This window comes from Pollicipes pollicipes, unplaced genomic scaffold (assembly GCF_011947565.3).
Source record: "Pollicipes pollicipes isolate AB1234 unplaced genomic scaffold, Ppol_2.1 Scaffold_6052;HRSCAF=7182_pilon_pilon_pilon, whole genome shotgun sequence".
Taxonomy (NCBI): Eukaryota; Metazoa; Arthropoda; class Thecostraca; order Pollicipedomorpha; family Pollicipedidae; genus Pollicipes; species Pollicipes pollicipes.
The window spans coordinates 159,098-175,423 of NW_023596805.1; the positions used below are offsets into that span (position 1 = coordinate 159,098).

General features: G+C 51.8%; 1 protein-coding gene across 1 annotated transcript in view; it reads left to right on the forward strand.

Moving 5' to 3' along the window:
- The window catches only part of LOC119104666 (uncharacterized), a 47,326-nt gene that overhangs the window by 23,817 nt on the left and 7,183 nt on the right, over window positions 1–16,326 (forward strand). Inside the window, exons 3-4 of the mRNA XM_037228387.1 lie at window positions 7,862–8,003; window positions 11,119–11,231. Coding sequence (XP_037084282.1) covers window positions 7,862–8,003; window positions 11,119–11,231 — 255 coding nt within the window. The remainder of the gene's footprint in view (window positions 1–7,861; window positions 8,004–11,118; window positions 11,232–16,326) is intronic.

Below are 16,326 nucleotides of genomic sequence, written 5' to 3' on the forward strand. Positions count from 1 at the left end.
GGGACCGGAAACTAACCGCTCTAGAACAAAAAATTACTATCGAGGTAATATCGTATTCTCATGTGGACCGATGGCAGCCACTGTACTCCAATCTGTCTGATAATGACAATGATAAGCATGTTAGCATCGTCCTCGTAACATAAAATACAACACTTCACTTCTTTCTCATAAAATGTAAACATTTCGATTGACTACACTCATAAATGGCACCATTGATGGTTTGATGTCGTTATTGTGACAGCAGCAAGACTAATTCAAGTCGGCTTTCAGGCAAGCACTCTACGCACATGGGCTCACGTAAACGTTACCCATACAAGTACCCCGAGAAAGTGCATGTGTAGTGCATTTCTGCACTGCTATTCGGCATAGCTGCTTTCGTTGTTATCAACCTCGGCAAATGACGTGACGTAAAATCAGATCTTTTTGGTAGTAAACTCAGTGTATATGAAAAATCGTCCTCACTCAGGCCGTGGAACAGTGATCTCAGGAACCAAATATCGCCATTTTCAGGGGCCATCCTGCGCGGCACACCGCGCTACGGTGTCTCCCGCAACAAAACGAAATAGGTGTCAGGAAATTGGTCCCCGCTGGGGAGGGCTACGACGACGGCACGAAACACCGCGCTGACTACTGCAATAACGGCAACGCATAGCATTCGTTGAATGGTTGAGTGATTACCGCATTGAGCATGATAACAGAAAAGTGTATGTTTTGTGCAATGGTGCTGTTGCCGAGGTAATTTCGGTGATAGCTTGCGAACAGTCTCTTAAAAAGTAAAATAGTGCGCGACTCCGGGCATGGTGGCGACAATCTGCACTTGCGTTGCAGCAAGGTGGTGGCAAGCGACAAGCACATGATGCGCAGTCAGTGGGTCACAGCATCGACCGCAGAGCGGTCTGTCGCCAGTCAATGCCATGGCGGTGTGTGCATATGTGTGTCATATGCGTCGTTGGCACAGGGCAAGTTCCTCCCTCCTATTGTTGCGGAAACACGACTGCCACAGTCCGATACGGGGTTTCACTAATTTCAGCTTGTTGACGCTCAGCAGTCCTAGTGGTGCGCCGCCATCGCTCCAGCATAAAAGACGACACTACGGCATACGTGTCCTGAGTTGGTTGCGGTATTACAGGAGTGCGTGTCCCAGTCGTATTGCGATTCGCTGCCGCGCCAGCAAGATCATTTCCATAGATCCCCGCGTGACTCGACTTTCCATAGATCCCCGCAACACGGTAGACCGTTTTTTTCCTGATCCATCCAGTCGGGTAGGGCGCGTCTGAACGTCCTGGACCAGTAGATTCGACCTGGAGAAGCCGCAAACAGCCAGGAGGCTGCTCATGGTGTCGGAAAGAGCCAAATGAGGATCGCTAGCGTCAACATTTAAAAACAGAGTTGTGATGATGGCTTTGAGCTCGGAAGTGAAAACCGACGCATGTATAACCCGCGTAAATGGCCGTGTTATATAGCCACATGCAACAGTGCTTCCCATACCTGCATTCGCCATAACATAATACCAGCTCATGCCTCACAGCCTGAACCCAGCACGACAGTACACGCACTGCAGCCAGCGTGTTCCCCTCTCTCCATCGGCGGCGCAGGGACCAAAGCAACGCTTTACCCTTCAAGAATTGTATTACGGTGCGGACTGAATGAACATGAATGCAACGTTTGAAACCAATTCTTTCGGGTTGGATAGGTCTCACGTAGGACGTTGTAATAGGTAGATTATATGAGCTGTCCATCCAGGAATGGTATAATTCGCACTTGTTTCTCTCAAACAACACCTACGATGACGTGTGTTCTTGTTTTTTGAGCAACAACCTATGAAGGAATCTACAAATGTAGCCGTGGCGGTTGCGGAGCGCGGTTTGTACAATCGTCTATTGCTGCCCGCCTCTCCCGCCAGTCGTGGGTCGCCGTGCGGCGTTTCTAAAAATCCGCCATGTCTCAGGGCAAGTAATCCTAAAAGCACGTTCCCGATGTGAAACAAACACAAAAAAGTCGTAGACGCTGCGGAAAATTGGGACATATTGCACAACGGGCTGAGGAAGTGTCCTCACAAAACCAGAGAACCCAGAGGTCAGAAAACCAGAGAAAAGAAAAGAAAAAAAAACAAATCAGAAAGGGCATCGACCCCCGGGTCAGGACTGGTGCTCAGTTTGAATATTACTGTCCGGAAAAGTATCGGCATCTTATGTACGCGATAGTATCGCTTGCAACCGCCTGCAGCGTCATTTGTGCCTGGTGTTACTGAGAGCAGCGGAGCATGCGGCCCCCAAGACTGGAGCTGCAGAGCATGCATCAGGCCCCCAATGGGCATGGAATTGGATGCATGCTAGACGTTATGAACGTTGAATGTTGCGATTTTGGACGATGTGAACACCGAACGCTGCAATCCTGGACGTTTTGGTGGATACAGGGACCCGGCCAGTGTAAATCACTAGGGCTGGCTTTGTAGCTGATTGGGAGGTGAGCCCCTGGACCCATACCGACACGGAGCCAACTGTGCGGTACTGGTGGTGCCTGACCGACAGATAGGCCCATGTCGGCTCAGGGTGTTCCCAATAGACGCAAAGGGGCCCATGCCTGTTATTCACGGGCCTGTTCCTGTAGGCCGGGGCCCCTGAATAACCGCCTTAAACCCTCCAATCGGGCCCTTGGTCGTCGGACCCGATGGGCCCTCCAGGCTCTTCGGGTCTCCTCTACTACTGCCCTGGCCGCCTCGGGGCCCTTTGCCAACACAGGGTCCCATAGGGTGCTGTGTGGCCCTGAGGCAATGGAGCCCCGACGGAAGTAAATCGCTGGCTCCGACTCTGCCCCTACTTGGGGAAAGGGCCCTCAGGACCATGCAGCCGCCGAGCCGACCGTACTCTACTGGCGGTGCCTGACCTCACCATATAGGCCCTCGTATAGGCCCTATAGGCCTCATATAGGCCCTATAGGCCTGACCATATAGGCCCTCGTCGACTCGGGACCCCTGATTAGCGTTCAGGGCAGTCTGGCTGACAATGGAGTGCCCGGCCCGGCAGGCGGGGGCCCCTAAACACGGCCTCTCGCGCCCTTAATATTGTGTCCCGGGGGCCCTTTCCGGCCCCCCGAAACCTAAGGGGTATGTGCCCTCCCTTTGCCTGCAGTGCTGGTTGGATAAAGTAAGCATCCAAGCAAGCAATAAGTGCCCTTCGAGTACAGCCCCGTGCTAGACGTCGTAGGGGAGAGAACAAAAGCCATGGCACAACGTTTGGTGGACCTCGCGGGGAGGAAACGGCCGTCACGTAGCAAAAATACCTTTTCCCTATATAGAGGGTACAAGCCCTCATGCCATTTATTGCACAAGCATTTTTTGCGATTTCGTTGTTGCGCATGCCACGTTACCCATACGTTGGAAACGCCAAACTAACAGAAGTTACTACTTTCACAGTCGCGGGTTGGGAGCCCAGGGGGTTTTCTCCTGTCGGAGCGGCTACCTGGGCTTAACTTTTGAGCTTTCTGAAAGGATTTCAGGAAAGCTGGTATCACCGACGAAATCTGTGAAACCTGACACGTCCGGTCAAATGTGTCAGATTTCATCCGTAAGCCGACAATACCGACACACCTGGTCGACCAATGCATGAAAAATGCAAGCGGATGCTCCCTGTAAGGCGTGATTAGACGACACGTCGAAGATATATTTTTAGAAAATCTCAGGTGGACGACGTATCGGTCTCTCCCTCGGGGGCGAGGTGTTCACAGGCTTAAGCGCAGCAAGGAGAGCCTTCCTGAGGCCCGTTTTTTGTATTTTTTCACCATGCATGGCTTCAAACAGCAAGCTGCAAATGGGCGCAATGTACTCTCCTCGCTCCGCCAAATCTTGGCCCTGATGTGATCAAAGATCATCGAGGGTCACCTCTAACAGACATGCTATGCCTTTTTCAAACATGAAATGCGATGATAAAAATACATGCGGTCCCATCCCATCGCATGCAGTACAAACTGCTACAAACCAGGCGCAGCCGGTGCAGACACTGACGCAGCCGGACGCGCTGCCAGCTGTCTTATTGACATCGGATCTATTGGTCGGAGGGAGTGCGACAGGTAGGCAAACATTAATGCATTCCATGTTCGACCTCAGCCCGCTTTCTTTGACTCTTGGAAAGAGACGTTGACCTGCTCTGACCCGCTTTCATGCGGGCTATGCTAAATTCCGTCAGAAGCGCGCCATTTTCTTGTTTCCTTTGTCTCGCGACAAGTCTGACTCGGCGAACGCGTTGGTCATTTATCACTCCGGACGAGGCTTGGGCCCGTCTCGCGCGCCACATCTGCATCTGATAAGCCACCGCATCTGCTGAGCCATTGCCGCCTCCCTCCTCGTCGCCACCGCGCTCGCTCCACGGCCGAAGCGAATTTCGTGTGATGCGGTTGCGTACCACCTCCACATGCATTTAGATTCCGTATAGCAGAACTGGATTGAACAAGCAAAGCTGACAAGCGATCACCTTGACAGATGAGGGTGCGATTAGAACACTACGGCACTTCTTTGCTGCTGTGTGACGAACACCCACTGCTGGTGAATAACCGTTTACCCTCGAATGCGTCTGACACGCTCGTCTTGGCTTATATACCAATTTGGACGTGCGCGTCTTGCTACGTGATCGTCTCTATGTGGAGATGACAGGAATCGGCGGCGGGGGGGGGGGGGGGGGGGGTGGGGTGGGGGGGGGAGGGGTCTTGCTGGATGGCACGTCCGCGCTGCGCTGCAGGCCAGACGCGCTCTGATACGAAATGTCGCCGTTTATCATTGTGGGACGACAGCTCTGTCCGGCATTTGCACTGGCAGCTGGTTTGTCAACGAGCAACGGCTTTTGTTTGCCAATCATCGCAGTGGTCGTCGACCCGCAGCAGTCATGCCCTTCTCAGTACATGCCGTTGACGAGTTTTCGAAGTTTTTTTATACGGTTTGCGGTGAAATCACGGATTACGGTGCAAAACTTTCAACACCTTTCAATATTTATCTTCCAATCACACACCTTTCATCAGCGATGTTCGGCTAGAGACGTTTCGCAGATGCATGTTTATGTAAAGGCTGTGTTTCTGCATCTTGTATTTGCGGTGCAGCGCGAGCCACGACACTCCTTCAGCGACGGCCGCCCGGCGTACCCCGAACCGCCCTAACCTCAATGCTCGGTCACGTGACCCTACCGCCGCCGGCCACGGGTGGGCGCCTGCTGGCCCAAGGTCCGACCGCGGCTGGCCCGGCACGCCAGATACATCTCCAGTCTCACATTTATAAAGACGCATTATGTGTTTGCAAGGGCGCATGATCTGATAAAATTGCAGCCATCTGGCTGTGAGCAAACCATGATTTTATGGACAGGTATGACACCCAGATGTTTTTTCTACTGAAGCTTTTCAAAACTTGTTAAAAACATTCTGTGCTCCCGCGCGACGCGACAAAACAAAGGAGGAACTTCGGCCTTTTGAAGTTACTTGTGCGTCGACAACATCGGTCACGTGGCTGGTCAGATAAGCTGGGCCCCCTGAGGGGCACAGACACTCAGTCTACATCGTAGCAGGGCTTCCCTCAGGGGTACAGACACCCAGTCTGCATCGGAGTTGGGTCCACCTCAGGGGTACAGACACTCAGTCTGCATCGGAGTTGGGTTCACCTCTGGGGTACAGACACCCAGTCTGCATCGTAGTTGCGGAAACCGACTTACGCGTTTGTGACATTGAAATCCATCCAGACCATCTTTTAGATCCAAGCCTTTAGTCGAGTTAGTCCTTATGTGCGCCTGGCCGGAACGGCACGCTGCCGGTGGCGACCGCCGCGCTTAAGGTCAGGTAGCGTCAGAGGGCACAGTGGACCGTGCTGAACACCGCTGCATGCCAGGCGTTCACTATTAAGTCCCCGTTTAAATGGAGCGTTACGATCGGATGGTGAGATTAGAGCTCACGCAAGACGCATATGATGCCAGATGCCCATCCATCCAAACATTCGTGGCTGAAGCTTAGAAAATATGTTTCAGAGGGTTTCGATTCCATACCGTGGTTCGGTCACACGTCGTAAAGCGTGGAGTCGCGAGAAGAGAAACGATGGGCGAAGAAACGAACGAGATCACGAGCACGGATCGTGCTCTGTTTTCGCCAGGAATACCGGCAACGACGGCTGTCTTTGGCCTGGCGACCCGACCTGTCGCCCTTCTGCGTCCCATCCGGCCTTCTTTCCTCGTTTTCGCTTTGTCTTGCATCCTCGCGACGCCCCATTTGGCCGAGGCGGGCTAAGTGCACTTGAGTGGGCTTACGCGGGTATAGTACCGAAGGCTTGGCCTACAGTGCTACGGAGCCCACTCCACTGGTCTAATGCTGCACTTGGAACTATTAGCAGTAACAATGCAGTATTGCTTTTGCTGTGTGGCCCGTCAACGAAAGCAATAATTTGGGACAACCAGCAATTCGCATGTTAAGTGAAAAATTGTTGGCATCTTGATAAGCATTTTCTCAATTTCCAGTCCCCATATGTGTGGCTCCGACTGCGCCTAATCGTCTAGCATAATTGTTCATGCAATGAGTCACAACACACATGAGAGATGCCTCGCAACACATGAAAGATGCCCCGCCACACATGAAAGATGCCCCACAACACACGAAAGATGACCCGCAACACACGAAAAAATGCCCCGCAACACATGAAAGATGCCGAGCAACACATGGAAGGTGCCCGGCAACGCGTGGAAGATGCCGAGCAACACATGAAAGGTGCCCGGCAACGCGTGGAAGATGCCGAGCAACACATGAAAGGTGCCCGGCAACGCGTGGAAGATGCCCGGGAACACATGCCGCCCAGTCAGCCCTCAGCACCCTCGGAGCCCCTTTGAAATGTGAGCGAGGGCTGCGGAGCCAGGTCGTGACCTCAAAATACTCGATAACCCCAGGCGTTCGTATGCATGTATTGCGGAACTCCATACAACACCACACGGGTCATCATAAGCGTTGTCGTTGCGTCGTAACAACCTCGACCCAATCCCCACCCGGAAGCAGAGGTCCTAGCTGGCGTGCCGCGTTACCTATCTCGGGTTTCGCTTCCAGACTGTCGATGTGAGAGGACTGATACATGTGACTGTGACTGAGCGCGAATGGATATTGTGACATGGGCATCAATTTACACGCGCCTTAGTTCGGAGCCGGACTGTCGCGCGCTCTTTTGTTCCTGGGTGTTTGACGCGTGATGTATGCACGTCCTGACCCAAACCCGTCACTGGTCCCATTCCGCGATTTCTTGGAGATTGGCTTCACTTTTGCGTTGTCTCGGCCCAGAAAAACCCAGCAAGGAAGGCATATGTGAGAGGCAAGAGGAGTAACCGATGTTGATGACGGCTGTGCACGCTTCCCACCCTTAAAATCCGCATGTTTATGCACAGGGGTGCATTCAGGGGAGGGAGGGGCACGTGACCCTTTTCAAACGTGTGCACGCCTTGGTATGCATGTGACTTAAATATAGATAATACGAAATTCAGGCACCCACGCAAAAATAAGAAGACTAAAAACAAGCGATGTTCTCCGCCCTGTCATAAATTTCATGCGTCTCCAACGCGGCAAACTTTTAAGCGATATCTTCCGTTGTCCCCTCGCTTTGCCAGATCGTGCACACACCCGTGCCCACAGATGTAGACGGGGTGGAGTGGTACGTACTGCACTAGACGGGGCTTGCTGGTCCGGTCACGAACTCCATGCAGACCTGCAAAAGCCCGCGATCTCTGGTGCCGAGGCAGGCTGACAGGATGTGCGATACATGCCATCATTCGCAGCACCGACGCGCCCCCTCGCGGGCTTTTCACGACCTACTGACATTTGGGAAAGGTCATGTACCGTTGCGCAGTGCCTCTTGCAGGCGGACGCGCGCCGGCCGGTCGCGCTGAGAGGACGGGTCCGGGAGCTGAGAGAACCGGTCCGCGAGCTGGCCATGCGCGGCATCAGCCGCGGCTGGATGCTCTGCCGCGCCCACTGCTTACCTCTGCCCGAACAGGGCGGAGGTCGGGCCACGATCGCCTTGCAGATAGTGTCGGTGTTGTAAAAGGCTCGCCAGTTACTTCGCGATGCGTGCATGCCAATTGGATGATCTCACAGTGGTGTAGTGGGTTGTACGTGTAAGAGCTGTCCTAACTCAGCGGCGGTCAGCAGGGAGTCGAGTCATGTGCGGCGAGCGGGTTGTCGAAACGAGACGCGCTGGCCTCTGCTGAACCGGGAACCCTCACCCGCGGCGTGTCTGGGGCCAGCACAGAAACGGGCGGAGCTGGAACCGGCAGAGCCGAACCGGTAGTGCGTTAACAGAGCCGAGCCCACAGTCCGTCAACAGAGCCGAGCCAACAGTCCGTCAAACAGCCGAGCCAACAGTCCGTCAACAGAGCCGAGCCAATAGTCCTTCAACAGAGCCGAGCCGACAGTCCTTCAACAGAGCCGAGCAGACAGTCCGTCAAAGCCGAGCCGACAGTCCTTCAACAAAGCCGAGCCGACAGTCCTTCAACACAGAGCCGAGCCGACAGTCTTTTAACAGAGCCGAGCCGACAGTCCGTCAACAGAGCCGAACCAACAGTCCGTCAACATAGCGGAGCCAACAGTCCGTCAACATAGCCGAGCCAACAGTCCTTCAAGAGAGCCGAGCCAACAGTCCGTCAAGAGAGTCGAGCCGACAGTTCCAACGTTGCACCACCAATGTTGATATGTACCAGGAAATGTTGGCTTGCCTTCCATTTATCGTTACTGGAAGATGATAACTGAAGTCAGAGTTAGATATTGTTTGGCCAGGACAACTGGACTGTTGATAAGTGAAACAAAACGAAAGAATAACATAGTATGTGGTCAAAATGAAGCGTTCCAGGCCCAATGTGAAACACTCATTGGGTGGGGTGAGCATTAGGTAGGGAGGCCCTCAGCACAGTCCACCAATAATTTACACATATTGATACTCTTGATCTGGAAAGCACAGGAACTTGCGGTTTTGAGAAGGCCGAACTATGCCGGTAAACTCGTGCAATGTTTTATGTAAGACATTCTCTTAACAGTGAGTCTGACATTTTTTACTAGTTATAACAGGTGCGCACGTGACAACATCATAACAGACATCTCCTATTATCTCATCCTGTTGTATTTATTTCTCAATTAATGGACATGATCTGGTCATACAACAGTGCCTAAATTAACGTAATTTCTCCTTCGTCTACTTTATGGGTGGTGACATCTCAGCAAATAATGGGGGTGTTGTCACGCTAGCAGAAATTTCTAGTGAATATCTGTTATGAAAATAGTTCTTATTGTTATTTACTTTTTATCACTTTTAATTATTGATTAATGAACAAAATATTAATGACGAATATTCTAGCAGCAATCGGACAACAATCTGAGCTTTCCTGTGTTGAAGCGCAACCAGATTTTCAGCTCTAACGTTAACATACCTGTGAAAACCTTGACCAGTCACATACCCGGCAGCACTCAAGAGCCCGTAGAGTACGCGGCACTGTTCATAATTAATTCGCTGCGCAGTAACCGAGTCATTATGTAATCAATTATGATGCAAAATCCTTTAAATCAGTCATGATATGTGAAATGGGATATACTGCAAGTTTACACAGAACAAGATACATCAGTTTGGCTTAGATGCCTGTGAAATTACCACACGCGCTCGGGTGGTGGTCAAATTGACCACCGAGGGTTTTTCCGGGATGGTTTCCGAACGGCGCCCAATTTTGCGTAACTCTAGACAATTGAATAGCGGGTCGTGTGATATAAAAAACTAGATGTACCTTGTAAGGTCGCTGGCCTACGGCAGGTCAAATCAGGCCATGAATTCAGCGAAGTCAATTTCAAGGAATCGTTCAATCTGATGGGACAAAGAAGTGCTAGACGAAACAATCCATCTCTGAGATACTTTCTTGCGCAACACAACAATTAAATGATCAAATTTCATCGACCTAGCGTCAGATACGAACGTCACACCAAGGTCAGGACCAACCTGTTTTGTTGACCGAAATCCAAGCGCCTTATGACTGGTAAACGCGATTACACTTCATGGCCACAATTTCACCAAAGATGCCTCAAGCTCAACACTCATAACTTTTCGTTCAGCGTCCCAAGTCTGGCTTTAATCCCATTCTGGTGCACTTGTATGCTGTATTTTGATGCCTACTAGACAGAGCTTTGAAATGCACAGTGCTCTATTGCCCCGCGTTTGACTCCACAATGACGTGGTTCGGGGAAGTTATTCGATGTTGTAAAAGCATTTGACAATTGCAAGGTTGGATGAGGCATCGTTAAATGGGGCGCTCCACTTTTGTATGTGATTTTGACCCGTGACTATCGAACTGAGACTTTTTGAACGGGGCCCGGCACCCGAGACTGTTCCAAGGTCACCCAGGCATCCATGGCGCCGAAATCATGGCATTCAAATCGTGCATTCCATTAGCCATGCGATCAAGGTCAATAAAAATATAATTGTCTAGTTGTTTGTGTCAGATGTTCGTGAGAACGGTTTTCGAATATAACGGTCGTCGATTGGCTCTCAATCAATGTTGTACACGGTACGACGACGTAATCAATCATTGACGTCATGAGGTGCACATTTACTAAACTAAAGTTGTGTTGTCTAGAGCATTTTTCCACTTAAAAGTATACTAATAGTTTATGTAACCTTATTTCATGGTGCTTGTATCAATATCTTCAAGTGTGAACCATTCAAGCTAAAGGCGTACGAAATCACAACGTTCGTTTGCCGCTGAAACACTGTCATTCGCCCCATGCGATGAACATGACGCGTGCGACATAGCTCCCCATGGGAAGGCCTCGCAGACACCGACATTCCCCAAAGGCGTAGAGTATTTAGGCCTGATTCCACTTCCGTTTCCCGATGCAAATAGAATGGTTTGGATCGACGGAATTGAAGGCCAATATTCAACGATATCCGTAAGTGCGCTCTCGTCTGTGCCATTTAGTCCAATAATACGCTCAGGTCTCTACTCAGTGTTCTGGTTTAGATCTAACGATAGGTAATTTGCACACAGCTGACGGAATATTCGAACGGGACAGCGCTGCTGCATTCATCTCCGTATGCTTATAAGCCGCGACACTCGACCAAGGATGCCGTGCTCGCCGCAGGTGAACGCCTGGTCACCAAGGCCGACTGCGGCCTTGTACCGTCGGCCACGACGATCGATTTGTCGAAGGCGTTCGATAGCGTCGACCACAGCGTCATCTTCAACAAACTGGTGGTGTGGCGTTACAGATGTGGGATGGTTTATGAAACTATGTAAGCGGTCGAGGGCGGATAGTGAGTGCGGGGCGTCTCACTCCCCCCATGTCATGCGGTGTACCCCAAGGCTCGACCGTCGGTCCAATTTTGTTCATTTCGTTTACCAACGATCTATATGGCTACTTGACTCATGGTCGCCTCATCTCCTACGCTGGCGACACTATACACGTGAGCTGCACGCTCCCTGACGGGCCAGGTCTCGCCGACTTCGAAACCAGACCGGAACTTACCATGCGTGAGCTTCAGAATTGGTTCAGCGCCATTTCTCTCCAACTGAAGGAAACAAAAACTGCTTCTGTGCTCATTGGGTCGAAACCAAATTTACCAAGCCAGCTGACTTCTACTTTAAAATGCATGGTTGTGCATGCCTCAAGTAGCATTGAAATTATCAGTCAGTTCACTCTGGTCTGTCATGGGGTGCTCATGTTTCGAGCGTCGTAAAAAAATGCCTGCAGAGCTGCAGTTTGCTATACAGTTGGGAGAAAGAGCTCCAGCTCTCCCCCGTCCCCACTCGACTTTGAGAAGGTGGATTAAATCCGTGGAAAACCGTTTGCTGGCCTTTTTTGGGGTCTCGTCAATTTTCCCTACTTAGCCACTCCCCCCCTCAAACTGATTTCGCGAAACTGCACCCCTACAGGCGGATTGTTGACCTGGCCCACTCAACGGCGGGCCGGCGGCAGGTCCATCGGAATGTCGCCCACGTCGCCAGCCCTCTTGCAAGGCGACAGGGCTGCTAGGCATGTTCGGCATGCGATGAAGCGACGGGGTACGTGGCAGCACGCTATAACGGTCGGCGCGGAGCAGGAGGAACTGAGATCGTTCAGCTGACCTCCGCGTGCTTCCGTCACTGGAGTACGCTGCGCCAGTTGGTTTGTGTGCGGAGGCGCAGGTCGTCTGTCTGAAGGCGTGAGGTACGCCGGTGTTACGATGAACAAAACAACATCGACTTAGGCACATTCGCTCGGCTTTACTTGCCTGGGACAGAACATCAGCACTGCTTGCTTCAGTGCAATGTTCTCGGCCGACGTTATCACTTATCCACCAGTCTTTTCCCACAAGTCCGGTTAGTTGAGAAGCCAACAAGATGTGGCGACAAGGGTAGGTGTACAAGTGTGGTAGCAGCACACGCAGCAGCCTTGGAAAAATTACGAAATTTTTCAGCTTTGCTTCACGCATCATGTCCGACAAATACGAGCGCTGACGTATGGCAGACTACAGAAGCTCACTGCAACACCCACGTCATGAAAACGAGCTTAAAAATGACAGAAATATCGTGTAACTAAGACAGGGTGATGCAGATTTTACCGCGCTAATAGATTTGTGAACTTTCCACTGGTGTGGAACCGGTGGATTTTCGGTCAGTGGATGTCTTGCCAGGTCACGGAGATGACCTGAAGGCGGGTGAAATCATGATGAATGGGGGCTTCTCTAGTCGCTGTGTTGGGCCAATGCACGGAGCGCCACGTAAATTACACTATAGCTTCCTAGCGTCTTGGACACGAAATGACGCAGGGTCGGACCGTTGTCAGGTCAATGATGTGAATCACAAGTTATTAGATTACTGTAAAACATTACTTTATGCACTGGTAAGTTGTTCGCCGGAAATGACAACTTTGATAACGACGAAGCAAAAGTGATGGTCTGTCCCCAATTCAGCACATAAGCTGGTCGAGGAGCACCTGTCGGTCAATAATGGTCATCGCAGGTCTCTGACTTTGGGGTCACGGGACCTAACTTGATTCATCAGGTGCCCCTAGACCTCATTTGACCCCGTCTACGTGCTGATAATGATCTTCCGTTTCCGTATGGTAACCACTCCCATCCCTTGTATCGTTACTGCGCGTCTCCCGTGGCACGATTTGGCCTGCGATATGATGTGATATATGGCCCCTACACATATACACACATGCACACATATGACCTCCCGGCATTTTAAAATGGTCTAAATGTTCAAACTTCATACATTCCATGCTTTCCAGCAAAGCTAGATGACAGCTAGTCACAGTGTATCGCATGCGGATACGCGAGGTTGTCGCCCTGAGTTGACCTTGTGAGGTCATAGAGCAATTTCCCGCTTAATTTAGCCGTGGGGCAGCATGTTGGACTGGACTTTGACCCGAATCCAAGATATAGATAAGACTTGTTCCTCGGAGAAAAACCAGGAGAATGGAGATATAGCTGGGCTGATATTTCGGCGACACGCCTTTATCGAAACAATACCGGAAGTGACTGACACTCCCACCTCCGCTCCGCTCCCAGTCCACTCCGCTTGTCCTTCAGGATGGAGTACCAAAAACGCGAGCTAGGGGTCACTAAGATGGGCATCGCGATAGGGGCAAGCGTTCAGGTTTGGTTAGATGGTGGGTGGCTGATGGCTTGGTCAACTTCATGGAGGCTTTTTCATGAGTGTAAGGTGCTTTCCCGTGGCATTGCCCGCCTGTGGCATCTTGTGTCCTCTGAGCCCCCTCGACACATGCGTCATATTGTGTTTCAAAGGGGATTCAGCAATGCTGAAGGCATTTTTAAAAACTGGACCATTCATGTTGCGGAATTTCTTATTTCTTGAACTGGGCGATTTCTATCTGACTGTATAACATTGCATGTGTCCTAGTGGATAGTCAGTTTTTGCAGGCATACAATTTTGGGACAATCCAGTAAACCAGCAGGGTTTACTGGCTTTCATCACGTGTGGTCATTCTACACGGTTGAGAGTATCCCTCAACAGGAAAAGACACATTTCATGTCAAACATGAGACGGGACCCGTTTAATCGCTCAGAAGCGTGACAGGCATTTGTGGATTAGGGTCTAGGCTGATATACTGGACTGGACCGGACCGGACCGGACCCTCAAAATGTCATCGGTGAGAAGCTCAACTATACAGCAGTCACGCCATGCGCGACAAACAGGTTAACGCGACAACAGGTAACGGCAAAGCGGCAAGACGATCTGAAGCAAGATATTCTTCCGCAGTAACGAGCCGCTCTCGAAAGCTGGCCACATGTCTTTATTTCCGGCGCGCTTGCGTGCTGCGCATTTCCCCATTTGGACTGATCGAAAGGTACTCCTTTAAGCGGGGTCGGAATAAGTTCTAGTGAAATTACAAAAAAGAACACCTCCCCATTGCCTTCCATTTGAAGCGGTCCTGTGATCCGTCTCTCATTTCACTTGGAATCCAAATACTTACTGGAAATGTTTTGAAAGCCAAACGGCGCTAAACTGGCATGCTGAGCGATACAGTGTGACGGTAAAAAGACAGGGTGATTTAGTCTCGCCTCCCAATGCCATAAAATATGTATGCCAACGATATAAACCCAAGTCGATAGGCTGCCGCAAGTAAGCCGAACAAGACGGTCACGTTGTGGGGCGTCAACATTGCATTAGCGCCCGAAATACTGGTTTTCCATTTGTAATTTAATTTCGTCAGTGCGACGGGCAGGCCGCCAGCAGGACGGCGGACAGGCAGGCAGACGTGGAGCAGCCCGTGCTGCTAGGTGACTGGAGCTGGCGCTGACGCCCGGGGACTGGAGCTGGCGCTGTGGAGCTGGTGCTGCGCCCGGCGACCGGAGCTGGCGCTGATGCCCGGTGACTGGACCTGGTGCCGTAGAGCTAGTGCTGACGCCCGTGTGCTGGAGCTGGCGCTGTGACCGCAGTGAAGCCACTGAGCGGCCAGCCAGGTCGCGCCGGCCCGTTATCACCTGGGCCCAGGGTCGGGCGGAGTGTGGCCGGAGGCCGGTCATGGAGGCGTGGACGTGGAGCCGGTAGGACTGTGCGTTGTGCTCGCCTCACAGTCGCCTGCCGGCCTCGGGGACGTTAAGTCGAGGTCTCCTGTCCCGATCTTTAGACCAGACCAGACCCGACCCGACCCAACCCGCCCGCCCCATCCCGTCCTTTTCTGTCCTGACCTGACCTGACCTGACCTGACCTGCCTGAACTTACCGGATGTCAAGGGGCGTCTGGCTTTCTATCATGAAAATTAGTCAGCTCATCATCTTGGCGCTCTGCTTGTTGACGCCATGCAGTGCGCTCCTCAATTTCGTCGTCGCCAGATAGTCAACTTTTTCGCCATCCGCAGTCTTCTGGAAAACTGGGAGGTGAGAGCAGCATGTGAGCAATGAATCATTGGCCCACATTAGTGCAACGGCGACCAATTTTCGCATCATGTCATGTGATTGTCGAGCTGCGTATCAGTGCATTTTTAATGGTGTTCAGTGGCTCGTAAATGCGGCGGATATTGTCCTTTTTCGAGGGGCGCCAAAGGATTATTTTTCGATATCAAGCAAATTGATAGAGAACAGGTCGCGTGCTCACTTCTCGCGGAAACATGGTCCTTTAAACATGTTAGCCCCGGCCCTTGACAATTCCTTCCTCCCTGACCCGACATTTCCCCGACGGCGGATCCAGAGGAGTCCCCGTGGTCACGGGATCCTATCCCCCCCCCACCCCCCCGCCCCCTTCTTCTTTGAGCTCTGATAACTGACCGGCGGGCGCGGGTTTTTACACAAAGTGAAACCAACTGAACGTCTCTGGCCTGCAGCCGGCCAGGAACGGGAATCGAGTCCGAAAATGGCAAGTAACAATGGAGAGCCAATGAGCAAACACTTTTTTGGCCTGATTTAGAAGGCCGTGGTGAAAGACGTTTTGGGCTCTTTAAGATGCACGCATTATACTTCGCGCTGTTACCGGTGACACTGCATGTCAGCTCACCGGGGCACCTCGGATCGCTGGTAGGCCTCTCACGGGTTCTCCCCAGTCCGCCTGGAAGGCTCTGAGCGATGCTGCCAGGGCCCCGTGTGTTAACCTGTCGGAGAACTCTCTGTTGCTCAGAGGCCCTTCACATTGATCTCTGGTGCCTTCCACTCGCTCCGGGGTCCTGCGCTGTTGCTGCTGGGGGTCATACAAAACAAGTATGCAAGTTAGGGCTCGACCGCTTGCGAAGGGCCCTAGGGACGTAAGGACACTCTTGTCGGGAGGGCTTTCTGTCAACCTCTCGGGCACTCTGCATCCATCATGGACCCCGCATTGAGCTTGGGTACTTATATTTGCTGGAAGAACA